This window comes from Rhincodon typus, chromosome 25 (genome assembly GCF_021869965.1).
Source record: "Rhincodon typus isolate 14 chromosome 25, sRhiTyp1.1, whole genome shotgun sequence".
NCBI lineage: Eukaryota > Metazoa > Chordata > Chondrichthyes > Orectolobiformes > Rhincodontidae > Rhincodon > Rhincodon typus.
Genome location: NC_063356.1, coordinates 22,396,199 through 22,420,305, shown reverse-complemented (window position 1 = coordinate 22,420,305; position 24,107 = coordinate 22,396,199). Strand labels below are relative to the sequence as shown.

General features: G+C 40.2%; 1 protein-coding gene across 1 annotated transcript in view; it reads right to left on the bottom strand.

Annotated features, from left to right (window-relative positions):
- LOC109913884 (liprin-alpha-4-like) overlaps nucleotides 1-24,107 on the bottom strand; it is a 166,699-nt gene that overhangs the window by 75,929 nt on the left and 66,663 nt on the right. The window contains exons 4-6 of the mRNA XM_048611834.1: nucleotides 18,104-18,325; nucleotides 15,988-16,134; nucleotides 13,374-13,508 (exon numbers count right to left, since the gene is read on the bottom strand). Coding sequence (XP_048467791.1) covers nucleotides 13,374-13,508; nucleotides 15,988-16,134; nucleotides 18,104-18,325 — 504 coding nt within the window. The remainder of the gene's footprint in view (nucleotides 1-13,373; nucleotides 13,509-15,987; nucleotides 16,135-18,103; nucleotides 18,326-24,107) is intronic.

Sequence of the window (24,107 nt, the reverse complement as noted above, 5' to 3'; positions counted from 1 at the left end):
CATTTTTTTTTTCAGTCTTGTTAGCAGCGTCGGTAGCTCCAATGAACCATCATGGACTTCAACCCCTTGGAACTATTACTCATGGAAAACTAATGTTCTATATTTTCCCTAAAAATATGAACTCAAAAGCTTGACATTTACAGGATGTGAAGCAAGATTGTTAACGTTGTTAGCCCAGAAATAGGCAGGAACAGAGCAAGGCTGCAACAATTGTTTACCTTTGGAAGACTGATTTGCTGCTGATGTAAGAACCCTGATGGACCCAACTGAACTTCATATGGAGATCAATGACCGAATCATCACCATTAGCCTGATGCTCACCAACAACGAGATGGCTACGGTTGTGAGCGCTTATGCCCTGACCCTTGACTCAGAGGAGGAAGTAAAGGAGACTTTCTATGCCAACTTTGACACACTGTTGTCACGCAACCCTGAGGAGGACAAGATAGGTCTTCTTGGAGACTCCAATGCCAGGGTTAGTCGAGACCACAACCTTTGGAATGGCACCATAGGAAGGGAAGATATTGGCAACATCAACTCCAGCAGAATCCTTCTTTTCACAAAATGCATTGAGTATAATCTCACCATCACAAACACACGCTTCCATCAAATTCAAAGCATCTTGGAGGCACCCACAATCGAAACAATGACATCTTATTGATTATGTCATGGATCCTGAAGCGAACAATCGGGACGTGAATGTCACCACAGCTATGATTGGCTCAGGTGGCTGCTGGACTGATCACCACCTTATCCATTCCACAATGTCCATCAGACTACACAAAGAGGAAGGTTCAGTAGAAGCAGACTTGGCCAAGTTTCAACATCGAGAGCCTGGGTGACACGGTCACTATGCTACATCTACAAGTCTCACTTGCTAAAAACTTACCTCAGAATACCCAGAGGACATAGGAGAACACTGGAGTCTGCTTAAATCAACCATTCTCAGCGCCTGCAGTAACACCCCCGGGTACAAGTCTAGAAACCATCAGGACTGATTTGATGAGAATGATGTGGAAACTGAAAGGATCATCTCCAAAAATAAAGGATGACCTTGTGTGACTGGCAGAATGATATCAACTGCAACGCTAAAAGCCGGGCCTATACCAAAGCTGAAGGTGATGCCCAGGAGAAGGTAAGGGAGCTCAAAAACAAATGGTGGACTGATAATGCCTTGGAAATCCAGCAGCTGGCAGATGCCAGTGACACAAGAAGCTTCTTTAGTACCACCAAAGCAGTATACAGTCTAAGCTATTGTGGTCTAAACCCCCTGCACTCTAAAGACCGACAACCACTGCTCAAGAACAACGAGGCAATAAACACTTGCTGGAGAGAACATTTCCATGAACTCCTCAATGTAATATCAATCTTTACCTGGAAATCATCAATCAAATTCCTCACAGACCCATGTAAGGTGACACAGGAGAACATCCCAGTGCGACCAAAGTGCAAGGTGCTATAAGAAGCCTAAGAAACAAAAAAGCTGCTGGTCCTGATAAGATAGCTGCTGAGATCCTAAAGGAAGGTGGCCCACAGCAGCATGAACACAAACAAGCTTTGCTCTTGAAGATTTGGCTCAAAAAACTCTTCTTGGAGCTCAGGGATGCTCTGATTGCGACCATATTGATAAAGGTGACAAGGCTGACTGTGGGAATTACAGAGGCATCTCCCTCTGTCAACCACTCACAAAGTACTTGCATATGTCCTTGTCAATAGACTTGTGCTGTTATCGGAGTAAAACCTCCCTGAATCACAGTGTAGCTTCCACTCATCCAGAGGAACAAGAGACATGATCTTCACAGCACGTCAATTACAAAACAAAAATTGTGAGGAACAGAAACAAACAATTTACCTGGCCTTCACTGATCTAACCAAGGCCTCTGACACAGTTAACCATCAGGGTCTCAAGTGGATACGATCATGATATGACTGCCCTCATGGGCAGGATGCTCAGGATGCAGAGACTGCTGCATGATGACATGTCTGCTACAGTGCTTAGCAACTGTGGACTAGAGTGTGCACCTTTCACTGCAGAGACAGGGATTATGCACAGCTGCATCATCGTACTCACCCTGTCCACCATCTCCATTGTTGCCATCCTCCATCTCACTGGCCAAAACATGCCCAAGGGAATTCAGATCATTTATCGTATGGACGACATGCTGTTCAACCATAATAGTTTCAAGCCAAAGGTCTCCACCACTTCCATTTTGGATTTTCAGTATGCTGATGACAACACCATCGCTGCACACTCTGTGGAAGATCTGCAGAGCATCTTGGATGACTTTGCCAAGGTATAAGCTCCTATGCCTTACCCTTAACATAAAAAAAACACTGGTACTCCATCAACCACCATCCTCCAGTCCCTCCAACAGTAAGGGTTAACAACCATCCCCTGAAAATGTGGATCACTTCCCATATCTCGACAGCCTTCTCTCCTCCCAGGCCAACATCACTGCAGAAATACAACACCCTCTGTGCTGTGCCAGTGGAGCCTGTGCCCGACTCCGAAGAGTGGTGTTTGAAGACCATAATTGATGGGTCCAGACTAAACTTCTGGCCTTCAAACTCAGTTATCCTTCCCACACTGCCATATGGAGCTGAAACGTGAACTACCTACAGTAGACACCTTAATGCACTGGAACAACTCCACAGAGATCCCTATGAAAAATCCCGTGCTTCACTTGGGAAGACAAGCGCACTAACACCAGTGTCTTGGGAGAGGCCAACGTAGCCAGCATCACCAGAACCATAATTCAACAACAATTCTGATGGACCAGCCACAAAATCCAAATGCCCAACGCATGTCTACCAAAACATATCATGTACTTGCTGCTGAAGGAAGGTCAGCATGCCCCGGTGGCCAAAAGAAACACTTCAATGATAACATCTGGACCAACCTGAAGAAACTCCACATTGACATCAACAACTGGGTGGACATGGTTACAAACCAGAATCACTGAAGAACCATCAGGTTCATATATGCCATGGAAATGATCTCCGCCATGCCATTGAATAGAAGGACAGACAGAATATCAGGAAGGCCCACCTACCACCAACTCCAACCACCATGAACACTCACCAATTCCCACACTGCAATGGAATCTGTGGATCCCTGATTGGCCTCTTCAGTCATTTGAGGATCCACAAGTAGATGTCCTTATGGAAGGCAATCATACTCAACCCAAGAGATTGCCAATAAATGTACCAGATCTCAGCAGTGATAATCAGGTATCTTGTTATGTTAAAAAGCATAAGGTGTTTGCCTTTGAAGCCATGCACAATTCAATTTAATCAGAATTCTTCTCAGAATTACACAGTTAAAAACGCACATCTTCTGTTCACTCCTTCATAAAATTATAACTTCTTCCCCAACCCTAATCACCTCTTACCACACAATAATACGTCTACGTAATGTCATTGGCTTCTGCACAATAATGACTGCAGCTATTACTGGTCACTTCAGAGAAAGACTCCACACCTTCCTCTATCTTTCAGACTGTAGTGTATTGAAGGTTGCAATGTATATGTTGGCCACTTAAGGCTTTTATACACATATACACTAGCAGAGGAAGTTGTGAAAGAGAATGAAGAAAATCATGTTTTAACAGGGCATGTACATTTCCTCTTCAGAATGCACATTGTTGAATTTTACTGTTTCTTCCCAAGGAATTCATAGTTTGATATAACATCTTGTCACGATATTATGGCTTTAAGAGGTGTATTTGGTCCTTTTATTAGTGAAGGAAAATTAGGATAGAGGTAATGAGCAGTCTGCTCCAAAGCTAATAAAGTAAACAGCTAATGATGCCTTAGGTTTTTTTTAAGTTGGAACAATAGAAGCAGCCTGAATGGGTGGGGTCAAGCTTCCACTGAACCAGGATTTTTTTTTAGTTTTAGCTTTCTGCAGTTGCTGGGGTCTTGAAGCTGGATATGGAAGTTGGTTTTCCTCTCTCTATTATAACTAAAAGCTGGAGTTCTCTTCCTGCTGCTAGAATTGCATATGTCACAATCTATTTTTACTGAATTTATCATTGCCAAGGGTGTGTTTATGGGATGTTACTATATTGGAACAGTTACTGTCTAGTAGTTAAGTAATCTAGTATTCTGTTAAGTTTTCCAATTGAGTTAAGTTATTCCAATTCTTTCTTTTGTTGTATTTTAACTATAGCGCATGAATAAAGTGTGTTTTGCTTCAAGTCTGGTAGTTTGACCAATCGAATTGCACCTGGAACACAACACTTGGCACTTGTAATTAAAACAAGAGAAAGTTATGGTCCAGGTTATCTTCTTCATATATTTAAAGGGTTTTGGTCTGGCCCATAACAATCTTTTGTGGTTAAAACTTAAAAGTAATTACACCTAATTCAAAATCACATTTCGGAATAGCAATGGCTTCTGCAGATTATTAAAAACTCTGCTGTTTTCCCAAGAGATTATGCTCTGTTCTAAATGTACACAGTATTTGCATCTTATCCTGTCCACTGACCAATAATGAAATTGAAAGTAAAGCAAAACAGGAAATAAGGAATGACAGGTGTCTAACCCAAACTCTGCAGAACAGCAAGAAGAACAAAAATGTACTGCGATAAAAGCCATAAATGTAGAAACAGAAACTGCTGGAAATGCTGAGCTCATCAGTCAGCAGCTGAGGAGGAAGAGTTAATTTAACTGCAAATTCTTATACTTGTCCAAAACCCCAACAGATACTGAGCGAACAGCTGAATGTTTCTCAAGTCTGTGGTTATCCTCAAACATTTGATTTTGCCCAGGATCAATGCCAACATCTTTTAAATGTAGAAAGAAAGTGAATTGAATTGATTGCATTACTAACAATTGATGTATGAAAGCTGTGCAAATCAATTTTTGTGATAAATATAGATGTGTTTACTCTGGTTAAATTAACAAGGCTCTAAATTGTAATGGCTTGGACCATGACTGGATTAAATGGGTTTAGCGGAAGCATTGCATGCTTTGGAAAGAAGGAAGTCTTTCAGACAATTATGGCAGTGCCAGCTGTTTAAACGAGTTATCTATTTCAGATAGATACCGTTATATAAATTTAATGCTCATCTAACAGCAAAAGTGCAGGCACCAGCACAAGATCAATAAGCATTTCAACCTTGGAACTCCATCAAGCACTTTGATTCCGTGTGTGAAATTTCTTGCTCTGAAAACAATCAATACCTTAACTATGGAAACTTCTTATTATTTATTTCCTGACAAAGACAGTTCTTGTCAATGAATTAGCAAGAATATAATGCAAATTCAATTAAAACAGTACAAATATTGGGTCGATTTTCCAAGGAATGGCAATCATGGTCTGATAGCCATTCTGCTCCTACTTTTTATACATTAAGAAAGATCTCTGCATTTCTAGCATGAGATTGCAATCATTGATCCTACAGAAATGCACAGTGTGCCTCGGTCCTCTTTGTCCTCTAAGTGCAGAACAGTTAAAGGGAGGCAAATCTTGCCTCTGTTATCCACAACATTAGTTAGGGGAGTGGCCATGGGAACACGCATGGGCCCAAGCTATGCCTGCCTCTTCGTAGGATACGTGGAATAATCCCTCTTCCGCAGCTACACTGGCACTATCCCCCACATCTTACTCCGTTACATCGATGACTGTATTGGCGCTGCCTCGTGCTCCCACGAGGAGCTTGAACAGTTCATCAACTTTACCAACACCTTTCACCCCAACCTCAAATTCACCTAGACCATCTCCGATACCTCCCTCTCCTTCCTGGACCTCTCTGTCTGCATCTCTGGTGACCACCTCGAAACTGGTCCTCCAAAATTAGTTGCCACATTCTGTGATTTAATACAGGACATGAGGTGCTGAGTGGAGACAGCAAATGTCAGGTCCTGATGGGGGAGATGGTAGGTGCTGGGTGCTGGAGGAGAGGGGGTTTCATGTCAAGGTCTGGAGGGTGCAAGGATTGTGGAAGAGGTGCAGTCAGAGTGGGGGATGGGTGGCGTGGGCTGCATTGGGACGGGTCAGGTTAACAGTTAGTCAGAGGTGCGGGGTAAATTAGGGCGTCAGATTAATAGTTAGTCAGGCATTAGACTCAGCTTTTCATTGTTTAACCTTTCCGAGTGAGTACTAGCTGCAGCAAAACTCTGCAAATTCTCTGGTTTAAATGGATACTTTTAGAAGGTTCCAAGAAGTGTTGGGGAATTGTCCAGTGGAGTCTTCAATTTCTTGGGCAATTCCCTCAGAATCTGTTACAGTGGGGTTTCACTGGAACTCCCACCTACAGTATCAACTACCTAGCCATTGGAAAATCCAGTCTATTTGAAAATTGAACGTCATTGTAAGGCTCTGAACAATAATGCTCCACAAGTTTTGGGTACTGAAATGGTCTTGAATACAATTAATAACACGTTGTTGAAAATCTGTCAGCTTAAAAACATTGAATAAACTGTGAACCTAGCACCTTATACTTTATCCTCAAGAATGCTGTTGAACATATTTTCACTAATAATTCTCAAGCCACGGGTGTCGTTGGGTGAGACAGGCATTAATCAGCCTTCCCTAATTGCCCTTGGGAAGAAGGAGCCCTGTACCTTTGCAATTGTGGATTGATTTCCTACATGGGCCACAGTACGGTTGGGTTACTATTTCCAGGATTTGACACGTATTTAAGCCAGGATGGTGTATGCCTTGTAGGAGAGTTTGTAAATGATAGTTTGCCCATGTACCTGCTGCTGCCCTTGTCCTTCCGATGGAGGTGATCAGGGCTTTCATCAGGCAATGCTGCAAAATGCCTTTCTGAGCTACTGCTAGGCAGCCTGCTGACAGCACATGCCACTGATGAGTTCACTCATTTGCAGCAAAACATTTCCTTGTTGTGGCACAATCTTTGTTGCAAAGATTGTTCTGGCAAGCTGACCACTGGCATTCCCACTAAGCTGAGAGAGTGCTATGTTGTACAGCAACCTGTTGCCATGTTATCACACAGAGCTTGTTGCAGATTGAACACTGCATGGGCACCCATACAAAACCAATTAAAGATTCAATGCATTAAAAGAAAAGCATGCACAAAACCAAAAAACTTACATGTAATGTTGGTGACCACCCAAACATTTTTGATTAGGCTTTTTGTAAGCTAGAAAAGCAGACATTAAAGCTAGTTTATCTCTGCACTTTTTGTTTGAAGTTTCTTCCTCATCCAAAATGTATGAATGGGGGAAGAGGGGATGCCAAGTAAATTATCATTTCAATTTAAAGGAAAAGGATAAATGAGTTTGAAGCTGAAATAGGAAGGAGTGTAGAAAAAGGAAGAAAGAAAAGAACAGATCAGTGAATGCAGAGGAGTTTCATTTTAATGTTAAATCCTGTTGTTGATTAATTTAGTAGCTTAGCTGATTTACAATAAGAAAATGTTTAAAAATGCTACATTTATTACTATAATGCTGTTTGCTGCACCATCACAGAAACCTATTTTTATGGTCTCACAGATAAAGGGTCTTACCGATCATCTCCCCACAACATATGCTTTATAGCTGTGTCTGTTACAGTACAATTCAGCATACAATTTATTGCTTTCTCATTCATCCAACAACTATCTAATCCATCCTTCAGAGAAAGAAATTGGAAGGCATTCACAGACAGTTCAGAGATTTAAGGAACATAAACAATAGACAACTTGCCTTCAATATTCTTGGGAAGGAAGAGCACCAAAATAATGACAGGACTGCCATTTTATTGTTAACTATTGGTGCTCAATAGTGAACTTTACACATGAATTACCCCCTGCAGTTTTCAATGCCACTTGCACTGTAGGCAATGTTGAAGCTGGCAAGTACTTGTTAAGAGCTACATGTGAATTATCATTTTGCAGAGACAACTATAAAAGCTAGCAGGACATGGGGGGACAACAAGGTGCAGAGCTGGATGAACACAGCAGGCCAAGCAGCATCATAGGAGCAGGAAGGCTGACGTTTCGGGCCTAGACCCTATGATGCTGCTTGGCCTGCTGTGTTCATTCAGCTCTGCACCTTGTTGTCTCGGATTGTCCAACATCTGCAGTTCCTACTATCCCAGGACATGGGGGGGGGAGTTTCCTTTAGAAATCCTAATCACTTCCCAATTCAGCATAGGAATAAAGATCACAAGGGAATTTTTGAAAGATTTTTCGATTCAGAGTACGGCATGACGTATATATAAATATTCTTGTTTGCTTCTTGATATTTGTTGATGATCGTTATTAGGTAAGACATTCCCTCTGTTGTTCTACTCCATGCTTAAATCAAGACTGTTCACTAATCTTGGCTTCAGATGTGTCTTATTTCCTTCTATTATGATTTTCAAAGTCACTTTAATGAGATGACTCACTAAGCTCAGAGTTCTAAACTGATAGCACTCTATTGCTTTAAGTTTCTTAAGTAACATAATGAATGCCTGAAGTTACTTGGAATTTATCCTTCGGTACGTAATTTGATCACAAACTTGTGTCATCTCTTCTAATTCTGTTTCTCCAAGGGCTTTTACATGTTCTATTGTGGCTTCATTTATTCCTAGAGCTTTTCTGGCACTCAACAAGTTCAAAGCATTCTTTACCTCTAATATCATCACTTGCCTCGATATCTTGAGGATTCCCTTGATTAGAATTATTGCACAACTCACATATTTTGCTCATTGTTCTGCTCCTGCAGCCCTTTCAAACAATATTTTGCTATCTGTGTCTTTTAGAAAAAAATCTGTTGTGATCTCATTCTCACTATCTGTCAAAGATTTCATCTTCTCCTGCATAACTCTCATTTTGTGATTTCTTTCCATCTCCAATACTACTTTACACAACTCATCATACCACGTCTCTTTAGCCTGCCTCACGTACATTGTTTACTTTCAATATGATCATACTCAGTTGTATCTCCTCTCTGTCATCATTGCTAGGATGTCATGCAATATCCAGTCCTTTCATTTTTTTCATTTTCCCTTTTGCCAACAGGCCCTTTCCAGCATGTCGTATGCTTCTTCCAAGATATTGCATTTGACTTCTGTTTCTTGTTCTGAGAACTGATTATTCTGATTGTACACACTAAGATTTTCATACTTGAATTTACTTTAAAAAAATATCATGGGTAAATATCTCAAAGTAAACAAGAATATTTACATATGCTTCATAGATGACGAAAAAACCCAATCCTGTTTAGCACCCAAAGAGACATGTTGCTGAAACGTGATGTCTAGAAGAAAGATGTAAGATTTTTCCTGAGTCTCTAGTGGGACAGAATAGCACACATCAGGCTAGAAGACAGAGAATCAGACATACATTAACCAGAGAGGTGTACAATGGGGCTGTGCACAGACAGATATTCAAAGAATAACATCTGATAGAAACTGAAAACAAGCACATAACATACTTGTGTGCACTGGGAATACAGCTACGCAGGCAGAATCAGAAGGGTCCTACAAAATATCACTGATCAAATAAAAACTAGATGTTTAGAATATGGATTAAACTCAAACACCAGAATGACAAAAATAAGTCATTAGAAGAAAGACATGAGAAAAAATTAGGCTGAAAACTTAAGTGGTTGGCATCCCACCGAGACACATGAATAAGTGTGTCGATTTGGAGCAAATGACAACAGAAGAGTGCAAATGTGATGCAGAAGTTGGAAGAAGGATAGACATAGCTATATGTAATTTTGTGAAGATGTGTTTACAAAAACAAAATAACCTTGTAACAAAGGAAAACTTTTAAGATGCTAATTCTACCCACTTGCCTGCACCTCAGAAACCTGGACAATAATTAAAGATTTGTGGAAGAAAATAGAGGCAGAGTAATACAGCATGGAAACAGGCTCTTCAGCCCAAACTGGCCCATGCTGACCACTCAGCTAGTTCCAATTGCCACATTTGGTCCATATCCCTCTAAACCCTTCCCATCCATGTAGCCATACAATTTTTTTTTAATGTTGCTATTGTACTTGCCTCAACCACTTTCTCCGGCAGCCCATTCCATATACGCACCACTGTCTGCGTGAAGAGGTTGCCCCTCAATTCCTTATTACATCTTCTCCCTTTCACCTTACACCTATGCCCTCCAGTTTTCAATTCCCCATCCCTGGCAGAAAGATTATATGAATACATCCTATCTATGCCCCTCATGATTTTATACACCTCAATAAGGTCATCCCTCATTCTCCTACTATCCAAGGAAAAATACACTATCCTGGCCAACCTCTCCCTATAACTCAGGCCTACTAGTCCTGGCAACATCCTCATACATCTATTTTTCACACTTTCCAGTTCAACTATGTCTTTCCTCTAACAGGGTGACCAAAACAGTACACAATACTCCAAGTGTGGCCTCACCAACTTGTACAACTATAATGTAACATCCCAACTCCTATACTCAATGCCTTGACTGATGAAGGCCAGCATGCGAAACGCCTTCTTTAAAACCCGGTATACCTGTGACGCCGCTTTCAACGAACTATGTACTTGTATTCCTAGGTCCCTCTGTTCCACAATATCCCTCAGGGCCTTACCATTTACTGTATAAGTCCTACTTGGTTTGACTTTTCAAAGTGCAACGCCTCACACATCTGTATTGATCCACTTCCTCATCTGATCAAGATCCCTCTGTAATTCTTAATAACCTTCCTCACTATCAACAATACCTCCTGATTTTGTATCATCCACAAGCTTACTAATAAGCCAATTTTGAAACCAATTAGCTAGCTCTCCCTGGATCCCATGCCACCTAACCTTCATGACTAGCCTGCTGTGTGGGGCCTTGTTAAAGGCCTTACTAAAGTCCATATAGACAACATCCACTGCCCTAACCTCATTCATCCTCTTGGTTACCTCTTTGCAAAACTCTAAAAGATTTGTCAGACATGACTTCCCGCGCACAAATCCACGCTGACTATCCCTAATCAAACCTTGACTATCCAAATGTCGGTTGATCCTATCCCTCAGTATCCTCTCCAATAACTAGCCTACCACTGACATCAGACTCACTGGCCTGTGATGTCCAAGGATGAACTTGATCAAGCTTGGGGGATTTATCCCCCTTAATGCACTTTAAGGCTGCAAACACCTCCTCTCTGGTAGTAAGTATATGGTCCAAAACATCCCCACTTGTTTCCTTTATTTCCTTAGCATCTATGTTTCTCTCCTCATTAAACAATGAGGAGAAATATTCATTAAAATTCTCCCGCATCTTCTGTGGCTCCACACATAGACGGCCATGTTGATCTTTAAGGGATTGTATTCTCTTCCTAGCCACCCTCTTGCTCTTAATATAGCTATAGAACCTCTTGGGATTTTCTTTAACCCTATCTGCCAGATCAATCTCATACCCTCTTTTTACTCTTCTGATTTCCCTCCTGAGTGTGTTCCTACACTTTTATAATCATCTAGCAATTCACTTGAACCTACTAGCTTAAACCCAATGTATACCTTCTTTCTTTTCCTGACCAGAGCCTCAAAATTCCCTCGTCAGCCAGGGATCCCTAAACCTGCCAGCTTTTCCCTTCACCCTCCACCCTCATAGGGACATACTGTCTCTGGACTCTTGATATCACACTTTTAAAAGCCTCCCATTTGACGATTGTTCCTTTTCCTTCAAACAGACTCACCCAATCGACTTCTGCTAGATCCTGCCAAATGGCCCCAAAGATGGCCCTGATTCAGTTCAGCACCTGTGGACCTGTCCTATTTTCTTTTCCATAACTGTGTCAAAACTAAGAGAGTTATGGTCACTGGACTCAAAGTGCTCTCCGACTGACACTTCAGTCACTTGCCCAACCTCCTTTCTTAAATTGAGGTCCAGTGTTGCACTCTCCCAACTAGGGCCCTCTACGTATTGGTTTAGGAAACTTTCTTGGACACATTTGACAAATTCCACCCTGTCCAGGCCTTTTACACTCTGGGTGGCCCATGTCAATCCAGGGGAAATTAAAACCCCCAACCAATACTACTCTATTATTCCTATAGGTATCTGCAATCTCTCTACACATCTGCTTCTCTAGTACAGCTGGCTATTTGGGGGTCTATAATACAGTCCCAACAGAGGGAGGAAATAGAATCCTTCAAAATGTGGATGCTATTGTGTTTGCTTAAATTGTATATAAAGATCATAAGAAAAATGGAAGAGGTACTTGAAATCGCAACAGCAGAAAGAATGCTAAAATGTGGCATACAGAAGATAAAATGTCAGTAGATAGTAGGAACTGCAGATGCTGGAGAATCCGAGACAACAAGGTGCAGGGCTGGATGAACACAGCAGGCCAAGCAGCATCATAGGAGCAGAGAGGCTGACGTTTCGGGCCTAGACCCTTCATCAGAAAAAAATGTCAGTATATTGGCCAACTGGTCAAAGCTGGACAGTTGCAGAAATCTCTGCTAGAGTGCAAAGTGGAGGGTAACAGAAAAAGGGATCGATCTCGGTGTAGCTAAATGACAAATGTTAGAACAGTTGCAGACTATCTACAATGGATTTCTGAGGATGGTACAAGCCAGACAAACATGGCATATGTTACAGTAGATTTCCTGGTAGGAGTAGCTACAAGCAGCAACATCAGCAGCATCTCTTGAAGTTGTAAATTAGCACCAAGTTACAAATGAGAGTACTTGAGTACTCCAACTGCTTAAATCAAATCTTTATTATTCTGAGCTGAAATTGTAAGAAAGATACAGAGATATGAGGGCGGCTGGGAAAATGTCTCCACTAAGGGTGTTAAGCATTACATCATCTGTCGTGTAGAGATATTTGCAACCAACTTTAAATGGACAGTTTTAGTCAATCAGAACAAAAGTGCTTTTAGAGAATCTAATGAAGTGAAGCTCTGCAGCTATATCAACTGCAAAATGAGTGACAAGCCCTTAATTAGTTAGGTTCAAAGCTTCACACGAAGCATGAAATATCACAGCCAGAGCCTGTGCTTTCTCTTCATCACCAGAGTGCTCTTTCTCTTTTTTTTCCCTCAAAATATTGAAGTAGGTCACTATATTTCATTCTTCAAATCCCAAACCAAGAAACACAAACTCAAAAATCTTTTGAAAGAGGGATGAAAAATGTTATTATCTAATAAGGTTTAAAGGGATGCCTGAGACCCAATGGAGCAAAAGAAGAGGTGATTGAGATATTATTTAAAGGCTAATAGGGTGAGGACTGGTTGTAGAAATATGGAGAGCTGGTAACCAGTCATGTGAGAGTTCTATGAAATGTGGTTAACTCAAAAATAGCTTAAACTAAGAAAAGTGGTCTTGGATTCCGTTCAAAAATATTTATCTGCTGGCATATAACAAAAAAAAAACTGAATCAAGGGTTAAAAAAGGGCTCTTATAGGCTTCGTTAGGAGAGGTTCCTTCCTATTGGAAGACTGGTTACCACATTGACAGCACACACCTTGGTTAAAGCTGCGACCCGTTGTGCAAGTTCAGCCTCCACCTCAGGCAATGTCTCAGCCTTCCTCATTGTCTGCTGTAGCTTTTGCTCAGCCAGCTCCAACAGTTCCTGGATATGTCGATTCTTCTCTTCACTCTATATAAAAGAAAACTATGAGTTGCTAGTGCACGAGTGTTACAGTAACATGCATTCTGCTTCTTTCCCTTTTCTGCAATGAGGCAGGTAGTACTCAGTGAAAAAGCCACAGCCTACTGTGTTAACCACCCAAGCCAATCCCTTAATTAGTTGAATCTATCAAGCATTTGCATCATACAAATCAATCTGAAGTGTCATTTTAAGTTTAAAATTTGTGCTTTAAGTATTAAAAACTATTCTATGTAACATTGTTTAAATTTGATTACTTTTCATTAATGTAGATAGAACTAAAACAAGGCTTTATTTAAAAATTCAATTATACCCTAAACCATTGTTTCTTATTTCATCGCTGACTTTCTACAATTGAGCCTGGAACCAGAAATTTCTCCTCCAGCATTTGCAAGCGCTACTTCTTAATCTGATGTGGTGGTCTGTCGGAGTCTCATCTAATTAATGCCAATTGTCCCTTTATTCTTGAGTGAAGCACTGGGTTCTCCCCTTAGCTTCAAGATCTGGTTGAGACATAGATCCTGAACTAAGCAATGACTGAGACAGTGAAACATACCCACGTTGTGCATTAAACCAGCATGGACCACCTCCAGCCCTTTCACCTCACCTCTTTCCATTCTATTTGAAAATGAAAACAAAAAAACAAGTAAAATTATATGCCTCATAACTTGCATCATCTGTATATTAAACAGCAGAGAAAAACTTGAAAGGAAGCAAAATACAGGTGCTATTTTTATACCACTAGCATTTAATCATCATTTGCATTTCATCACGTTTTAATAGATGAAGGATGTTAAGTGAAGTTAGTCAATTAATTTATTATACATTTGAAAACAGTAAGCATTAAATCCTGCAGTGCAACTTGACATTATTAAATTCTGCATTTTATCTATTTATTTATAATGAATGCTGGTGATGGAGTCTGGAGCTGTCAAGCAAAGTACAACACTTTGCATTTACTTCCACAACTAAAATTAGCAGACAGAGGAAAATATCTCTCAATGATTAAAATTAACAGACAGAGGAAAATATCTCTCAATGATTAAAATAGCACATCCAACCTGCCACCTGTTTCATTTTTGTTCTCCATCTATTGTTCTTTCCAAACAAAATGCTGTAATTTTTAACAATGATAACTTGTTTTCTAACTTTAGAAGTAGGCAGGAATTATGCAAACTACATTTGCATCTGAAGTGCCAATAGGACAAATGATATTTTCTCTTTGACTTGAGCTTAAACAGTAAAGAGTGATCTGGGACCACTTCTCCCAGATCCACTCAATATAACCCATTCAACACATTACATTACTTCTAGGGGGAAGGCAGGTCGGCAGTACTGGAGCAGAAAGAAGCCAGCATCAGCAATCCAAAATCAAGACGATGACAAAAAAGGGGAATTTCTTCATTCAAAGCTGAGCATCAAGACCACCTCTTCACCCCAAAGCATAAACCACGCAGAGAACAAGTGCAGTCACATGACAGAATCTTCACACACCTACACAGACCCCCTGTAAACACCATGTAATCAAAATGTTTAGTGGTTCAGAAACAATTTGTGGTGGCAATTTAAAAACGATAAGCAACAGCAGGTGGCAATTAACTGACTAAAGATTTAAACCACAATATTGGTTTGAATCTGTCACTGACCCCATGCCTCCAAGTTGGCTGCCCTATTCATAGAAACACAGAAAATAGGAACAGGAGAAGGCCATTCAGCCCTTTGAGCCTGCTCCTCCATTCAACGTGATCATGGCTGATCATCCAACTTCGTATTCTGTTCCCACTTTTGTCCCGTACCCTTTGATCCCTTTAGCCCTAAGAACTATCGACTCCTTCTTGAAAACAGTCAGTGGTTTGGCCTCGACTGCTTTCTGTGACAGTGAATTCACAGGCTCACCACTCTCTGGGTGAAGAAATTTCAGTTTATCTCAGTCCTAAATGGCCTTTCCCATGTCCTTAGACTGTAATCCCTGGATTACATTAATCATGCAGATTCATGTGGAACACTGTTGACATGGGCATTCTCTCATTAAAAGTGCTGCTGACTAGTCAGCCTCATGCTATAGAAGGTGAGTACACTTATGCACTGTGGCAGAACGTATGATAAAATCAGTGATTTATTTTAAAATGCATTTTCAATCTTCGGCAGGTTATCGGGGAATGGACAAGCATGTTTTTCACTGAGGGGCAGAGTTAACCTAACTCGCCCTGTACAGATTACTTACAAAAGCTGTCAGGCAAGTCACTGCTCTCTTTGTATTGAAGCAGAGAAAGAGGAGAAATGGTTTCTTAGAGTGCATATATATTATAATAGCTTCATCTATTTCATCCAGCTATCCTGAACATTTCACTGAAAACATGCCAGACTGTTGGAGTGATGGTCACTTCATTGTTACGTGTTTGAAGGGAAAAAGCCAAATACATAGCTTTAATATCCACATTAATTGTTTTAGCAACTAAAAGCATTTTACCTGGCGGTGTAGAGATTCCTTATTCGCGAGTTCACTTTCAAGTTTGTCATTAAGATCGTGCACTGACGTGGACTCTCTCTGTGCAGCTAAATAACGCTTTTCAAGTGTTGTGATTCTTTCTTCCATATCCTCCTTCTGTGCCATTGCCTAAAACCAACAAAAGTGTGTGTGTTAAATTAACATCAGGGCACCACAAAACTGGTTCACTCTCATCTCAGACCAGAAGGTTATGGATTCAAGCCCCTTGACAATCAAAGGTGACACTTCAGTGCAGCACTGAGCTAGGGTCTGCATTATATGAGATGTCCTTAACTGGGTGAACAAATGCCAAAGGTATCATATAAAGAGAAGTTGAGGCACTTTTCCCCTAGTCCCTGAGCCAATATTTCTCTCTCAATTATCACAATTAAAAAGGATAATTGGCAATTTACCTCATGGCTCACTGACTCCTTGCTACATGTTTCTCTGAATAACAACAGCGAATGCACTTCAAACACAAATTTTTTTTTGGTCATGGAGCACACTGGGACATTCCGAAATCATCAGTTTCTTTACCAGCTTGAGATCTGTGACTCAGAATCAACAACACTCCCTAAAATCACCGAAATTGCTTAGCCGATAAATTTTGTCACTCACTTAAAAGTGTGGAGGCTGCTGAGGAAATGAATTCCGATGTTCAAGCACAACAACATCAGTTAGGTCATGGTACATCATCGTCATCCAGTACACTGGACAGTTCAGGTCAAAACTGATGTGGAGGTGCCAGTGTTTGACTGGGGTGGATAAAGACAAAAATCACACGACACCAGGTTATAGTCCAATAGGTTTACTCGAAATCACAAGCTTTCGGGGTTCAGCCCCTTCATGCACCAAAAGCTTGTGATTTCAAATAAACGTGTTGGACTTTAACCTGGGGTCAAACCTCAACACTACTTATTTCTTATTACCTCTCTTGGTACCTTTCTATGGCTAGAGACCCACAGCTCCAAAGTTTTCTGCTTTCGCCCTGGAATCCAAAAGGTGAGTTGAAGTTTTACATGGACAGTCAGGTAACTAGTCTGTGGTTTGGCCACACGGGCATTTACTTCTGAGCACGTCCACAGCTGTAAAGCTCTGGTGTAGGTTAAAACTGGGGTAATAATCAGATTTCTCTGTTGTAGACATAGCAAGGTTTTGTAGTGCTTATGATTTCACTGTACCTAGAGGAACGAGGCTACTTTATGTCATGACAAGTTCCCAATCCCAGCTTTGTATAAATCGTTTTCATGGAAAATGGTTAAGCTAAAGGTCTTGCAGATAGTAGAATAATTGTTGGTTGGTCATCTGGATTTTCCTCATGCATTTCCTAATGACTGGTTAAAGAGCTGTGGTCTAGTGGAGGTATTAACAATAGAAAGCTTCCTGCTTCCGTGATAGAGCACTTGCGTGCAATAATGGGAATAATCAAAGGATCCAAACACAAGGAGCAAGAAAAATCTGAGTTCAATGTTCAGGATTACAAAGCGATTGAGGGAGTCTACCCCTCTTTCACTGTCTATTCACCACAACAAGAATGCCAAATATGAACTTGGAATATGAAAATTCTTCAGCATTGAAAGGGACAGTGAATCCTTACCATTATCGTACTCTATTCTGACCTGTTCAAAATGACCTCATCAGACTCTGAACAACAGGCCTGTCACTTTTTTGGTCTGTGAATGGTGTGCCCTAGTAAATGGTGGTACTCAAATAATTGTGATGGTAGGGGGAAAGCAAAATTCAGAATATGTTTGATCTTCTAGTAATTAAAGGCAGCAACATTAAGCATGCAGTGATATGGAATCAAGTATATATGTGAGGTTTATGGAATGTTTAATCATATTTTGATCTAATTACCTAACACCGCATTACTGGGGAAAAATTCTCAATAATAAATTATTGGTAGTTTCTATATATACCTGAAAAAGTCTTTACACTGAAGATTCTGGATACTCAAAATAGGAACAACTAGGCCAATTACAAAAAATGCAAACAGTTGTAAAATTTTGTTAACATTTCCGATGAAAACATTTTTCACTCAATGCACAGAAATATAGCACATTTAAATTTTGACCATTTGAATGAGATCACACCTCACCTCTCTGATGTCTCGCTGATACTTGTTATTCATTTCCTCTGATCTGATCAGATCTTTCCTGGCAGTGTCCAGATCTTCCTCCAGCTCTGCCACACGTGCTGATAGTACAGACAGACGTTCTTTCATCTGGGTCACCTCAAAGTTCTGTTTCTCCAGTAAATCCTGCATCTCCACAACCTGGCTGACCTCATCGTTGGGATCAATTGATCCATTTGAAAGTCTCTGCAATGTTAATGGCAGAACAGCAGGCATTATATACATGGTGTTCTATGCATAGTCAAAATTGGGGTCCATAATGATTAAGAGATACAAATCTAAATACAAAATTGTAACATCACCTAATAAACTCAGCTTAAGGTTGAAGTGTTTCCAATTACCAACTCAGTCATACTTGAGTTATCTTTACTGATAAGTAGGGTCTCATTACATGTAGAAATTGATTTAACCTTTGACATTCAAATCCTTTATGTCATAGACGAAATAGCCAGTGAAAATGTAAATTTTTCACATTTCTTTCATAAATCATTTTGGAAACTCAAAAAATAGAATTATGAGACATAAGGAAAGAAATCATAGAATCCCTACAATGTGGAAACAGGCCCTTCGGCCCAACAAGTCCACACCGAACCTCAGAGCATCCCACCCAGACCCATCCCCCTATAACCCACCTAATCTACACCTCCCTGAACACTACGGGCAATTTAGCATGGCCAATCCACCTAACCTGCACATCTTTGGACTGTGGGAGGAAACCCACGCAGACGTGCAGAGAATGTGCAAACTCCACACAGACAGTCGCCCAACGCTGGAATTGAACCCGGGTCCCTGGCGCTGTGAGGCAGCAGTGCTAACCACTGTGCCACCGTGCTGTGAGAAATATTTTGTCCTCACAGACAGCATAATACTGAATTATAAAGACTTCATTCAACCACAACATGCAAGAAAATAATGTTCAACATGCAACAGAAACTTAAACCCAATTGAAAGATTTTTGTTCAAAAATATAAGTCATAAATTTCTCGCCGGAAACCTTATGAAAAATGGTCCTGCTGGCTGAATGACGCTTTGTATTTTGAGATAATTTTCAATGCACAATGTTTGGTTATCCAATGTACACAGCCTATGGCAGACCAACTGACTAGTATTTGTGCCAGTTCTGTAAAAGGGCAGAAAAATGTTTTTACTCATCCTACCTGTCAGGGATGTCCTTCAGCCAGTGCAGATAAAAACCATTGTATGGTCCACCAGCATGACCCTGAGCTTCTGATAGCCTGTAATTTTAATTCTCCACATTGCACCTAGACTGTCAACCCTATCCTCAGCCCACTGCATGGTTCCAGGAAGGGTCAATGTAAATTTGAGGAACGGCACCTCATCATTTCATCAGGCACTCTACAGTCACTTTTTAGCTATAGCAGACTTTAATCTCTAGCCCAGTTGTGTTTGCTTTCTGTTGCATTTTTTTGTCCAGCTCTAGGTAGATCTTTTATTTAGCCCCGGAAGATTAACTCTATCAATCCTTCTCTCTTATCTTCAAACCTATCACAGACCTTCCTTTGCTTTTTCCATCACTGACCCTTTGTTAAAAATCAATTTCATCTTTAACTTTCCCCAGTTCTGATGAAAGATCATCCTATTTCTCTCTCCACAGATGTTACCCAACCTGGTAAATGTTTTCACCATTCATTGTTTTTATGTCAGATAAAATGCAGGTCTTAATTTAAATGCAGAGATAACACAGTGTGGAGCTGGAGGAACACAGCCGGCCAGGCAGCATCAGAGGAGCAGGAAAGCTGACGTTTCGGGTCGGAATCCTTCTTCAGAAAATCTGTGTCATCTCTGACTCCAGCGTCTGCAGTTCTTGCTATCTCTTAATTTAAATGCAGATGACTTTAAGTTTTGAGGGTAGGTGGTAACCTAATGGTATTATCACTGAATTGTTAACCCAGAGACCCAGGTAATGTTCTGGGAAAATAAAAACCGAAAGAACTGTGGATGCTGCAAATCAGAAATGAAAACAGAAGTTGCTAGAAAAGCTCAGCAGGTCTGGCAGCATCTATGAAGAGAAATCAGAGTTAACGTTAAGGGTCTGGTGACCCTTCCACAGAACATGTTCTGGGGACCCGAGTTCAAATCTCACCATGGCAGATGGTGGAATCTGAATTCAATTAAAAACAGAGGGAGGAAAATAATCTGGAATTAAGAGTCTAATGATTGTCGGGGAAAACCCATCAGGTTCACTAATGTCTTTCAGGGAAGGAAACTGCCGTCCTTACCTGGTCTGGCCTACAAGTGACTGTAGACACATAGCAATACAGCTGACTCTTAACTGCCCTTTGGGCAATTAGGGATGGGTAATAAATGCTAGCCTAGCCTGCAACACTATCATCCCATGAATGAATAATTTAAAAAAAAGTACTGGTCAACAATAGGTTTTCACATAAATGGCATGGGCAGAACATCCTCCTGAAAATAAGAAACATTCTACCTCGACTGACAAAACCAATTAAGTACATGTGTATATCTAATTTCCTGTTGCCGGTGAACACAACCTGTAGTATAAACAGGACAGGTTCAGGACGACAAAAAATATTAAATCATTTTGATTGCTCCAAATTGGTTTTCCAGTTGGAGGTCAGAATTCTACTACCAACTCTTTGTCCTGGCAGTTGACTGTAAAAGCAACTCAGTTATTGTTCTGAGTGGTTGGTCAGTGTAGCTGCAGATAGAACATTAGCTCTTAGAGCTATTCTTGTATCTGGTTGCAAAGGGTTTCTAATTATTCAAGAATTCAATCAGACAAGAAATCTGGGAGAAGCAGCAAAGCATTCAGAGCAGAAAACTTGAGAAATGAGCCTATTGATAAAAATCAAATATTATTCATGAGGTGAGGCCAAACTCAGGTTTGAAGTGCCTGAGGAGATAGCTGTACTGTAGGATCCTAATCAGATCATTGGCACAGAAGAACCACTGGCCTCATTGGAACCGAATGAGGAACTATTGACTTCAATAACCAGTATATTTCAAAATTGATGCATTTTATGTTGATTACACCAGTTTATTTATGCCCTTTTTGAAGTTTAACAGTATCCTCCTGAGAGTTCACAGCACTTCTGTGTTGTGTATTAACAGCAAATGTGAAATTGTGTTCTGTACGCTCCAGTCTAGGCTATTAATATAGATTAACCATATCAACCAAATTAGCCTCATGAACCTCCTTTGTCATCTCATCAAAAAGCTAAACAGGTTAGTTAAGCACAATTTGCCTTTTAACAAATTCATGCTGGCTTTTAGTAATGAATCCACATTTTTCCAAGTGACTATTAACTTTGACCCGGATAATCATTCCTACAAGCTCCCCTACCACCAGGATTAATCTGATGGGCCTGTAATTATTCAGTTTCTCATTACACCCTGGTTTTGAACAGCTATATAACATTTGCAATTCTTCAAACAGTTGGCACCACCTCTGTACGTAGGGAAGTTTAGAATACTATCTTTATGAACTATGTCTCCACAATTTCCTCTCTGATTTCCTTCAGTATCTTTGGATTTATTTTGTTTATTCTTAGTGATTTATCACTTTTTAAGCACAGACAGAAATTCTGGTACGTCCTCTTTTTTTAAATTTCAGCCCATCTAGTATCTCAACTATCTTCTCTTCCATAACAGCTTTGGCAGTATCTTCTTCTTTGTTAAAGATGGATGCAAAGTATTAATTTAGCAATGCAACTCTGCTTCCGCCTCCATATGTAAAATTCACTTTTTATTGCCTTAATTAACTCCATTCTTCCTTTTACCATCCTTTTACTATTTATAATCTTATAGAAGGATTAATATTTGTATTCATAGGCCATCTCTTCTCATCTTTTCTCTTTGCTACTCTTATCTGTGTTTCAGTTCCTCTCTGAATTCCTCTCTCCACTTAGTCTGGTTCTCAATGTATTATCCACATGACATCTGTTATATACCCCCTTTTACTGCCTTACTTTACTTTCCATCTTCCAGGAACCTCCAGTTTTGTTTACCTTACCGTTGCCCCTTCATGGGAATATACAGTGATAGTACCTGAACTACCTTCTAAGGTTTTAGAGTAGATTTGTAGCTCAGGTTGTGGATGCTGTGGTTGGTTGGCTCGCCGAGCTGGTTCGTTGTTTTTCCACAGATGTTTCATTACCCTGCTGGGTAACATCATCAGTGCAGCCTCCAATGAAGTGCTGTTGTGTTTTTCTGCCTGTTATTTAAACTCTGGAGTCGGTTGAGCTGGATTATCTCACTTCCGGTTTTCCTTCGCTGTGGAGCGTATATGGGGTCGAGCTCTACTTAGATACAACCTAGTACCTTACTATTTTGTTATTCTAGTACCTTTGAGCTCTTGCTTTCCACTTTTGTTGTTAGATGCTTAAAATCTGCCCCATTCCTCTTTCTGCCCAAGTTATTGGTACCAATCTGGACCTTAATTTCAGATGGTTCATCTTGTCCTTCCAGAGAGTTCTGAAACTATTCAATGACCTCCCTGATTCTGGCCCCAGGGAGCAACACGCCATCCTGAATTCACATGTCTGGATGTAGAAATACTGTTTCCCAAGTAAAGCATCCCCTGTCACTTTTGCATTCCCAATCTTCCACCTCCACTCCTTGTACAGCTGAGTGGCTATGGTGCCATGTCAGCTGCAGTCACCAGAGAACCATCGCTCTCATCAGCATTTTTCTCCTAGATTACTTGCTAAACATTGTGGCTACTATGAAAATTAGTAACTCTAGTCAAGAAGCAAAAATACAAAATAAGAGTCCAAAGTAGGTAATGTCTAGTATACCAATTACATAGTCATTTTTGCAACATGATTATAAAACAAATCAATTAGGCTATTTTACATTTAGTTTCAACATTATTGAGTGATCTGCACTTTGCGAACATTTCATCTGTACTTAAAAGTTAAATAGAAATTGATGAAGGTTAAAGGTGGGTTGAAGCATTAATTAGAAATAGCTGGAAAGCAACATCAGACTACCTGCAGCCACTTTCAGTTCAAACAACAGGCTTATTTTAACCCTCAGAAGTTATATAATTAGTATATAAATAGATATCTGAATGACAAAAGGTGAAAATGATGCATGCAATGGGAAGACCTTTACTTTGTACAGAGCTGGTGTTAATTAAGATAAAAACCAAAATACTCTAACTCTATGATGGTAAAGTACTGATGAACATTTCTGAATATTATTTTAGGTTTAACAACCCATCTTTCAGTTATTCACAGATCTTCATTTATTGTCAAATCAACATGACATTGGAAATCACCAATTTTCTATGGAAGATCTATAATGGAGAGTTGCTTTCCTTAACCTGTCTGTAATTTTTCATGATTATTTCTGCCTGGAGGAAAAGTATTCAACTAAGATTAGCAATCCCATATGAGTAGAATCCTTGACAACCTAGAGTATGCTCACTGGATCTGCTCTTTGTTAAAATGCTGCTGTACAAGATTTGTCTTGGAGACTTGGCCCTTCTCTTTTGAGCAGGAGTGAAATCTTCAGGAAGAAGTACATTTTGGGGAAGTAATACCTGCATGATTGCTTTGTAAAGGAATTCTGAAATGTCAATTATTTATTGATTAATTAATTAATCTTCTATTGAATTATTTTAGAGGTGCAGTCATGTTTAATTGTAAAGGCAGTGTGTGTTTTGTGCTCAGCAAGGCCTTGCAGGCAGCAGTGAGATGAAGGTCCAGTTTCTCCATTGTTGGTGGGTTTAGATGAGGGAAACATTTTGATCAGGATACAAGGGCATCTCCCAGTTCTTCTCTGAATATTGTTGTGGATATATTCTATATCTGTCTGAAGTTTTCAGTATCATCTGCTGGACACAACTCCAGCAATGCTATCCAGTATTAGTTCAAATCACATACTCAGAGCTGCAATGGACTATTATATTCAGGCAACAGGACATCCAATGGCAACAAGGTGCAAGGCTGGATGAACACAGCAGGCCAAGCAGCATCAT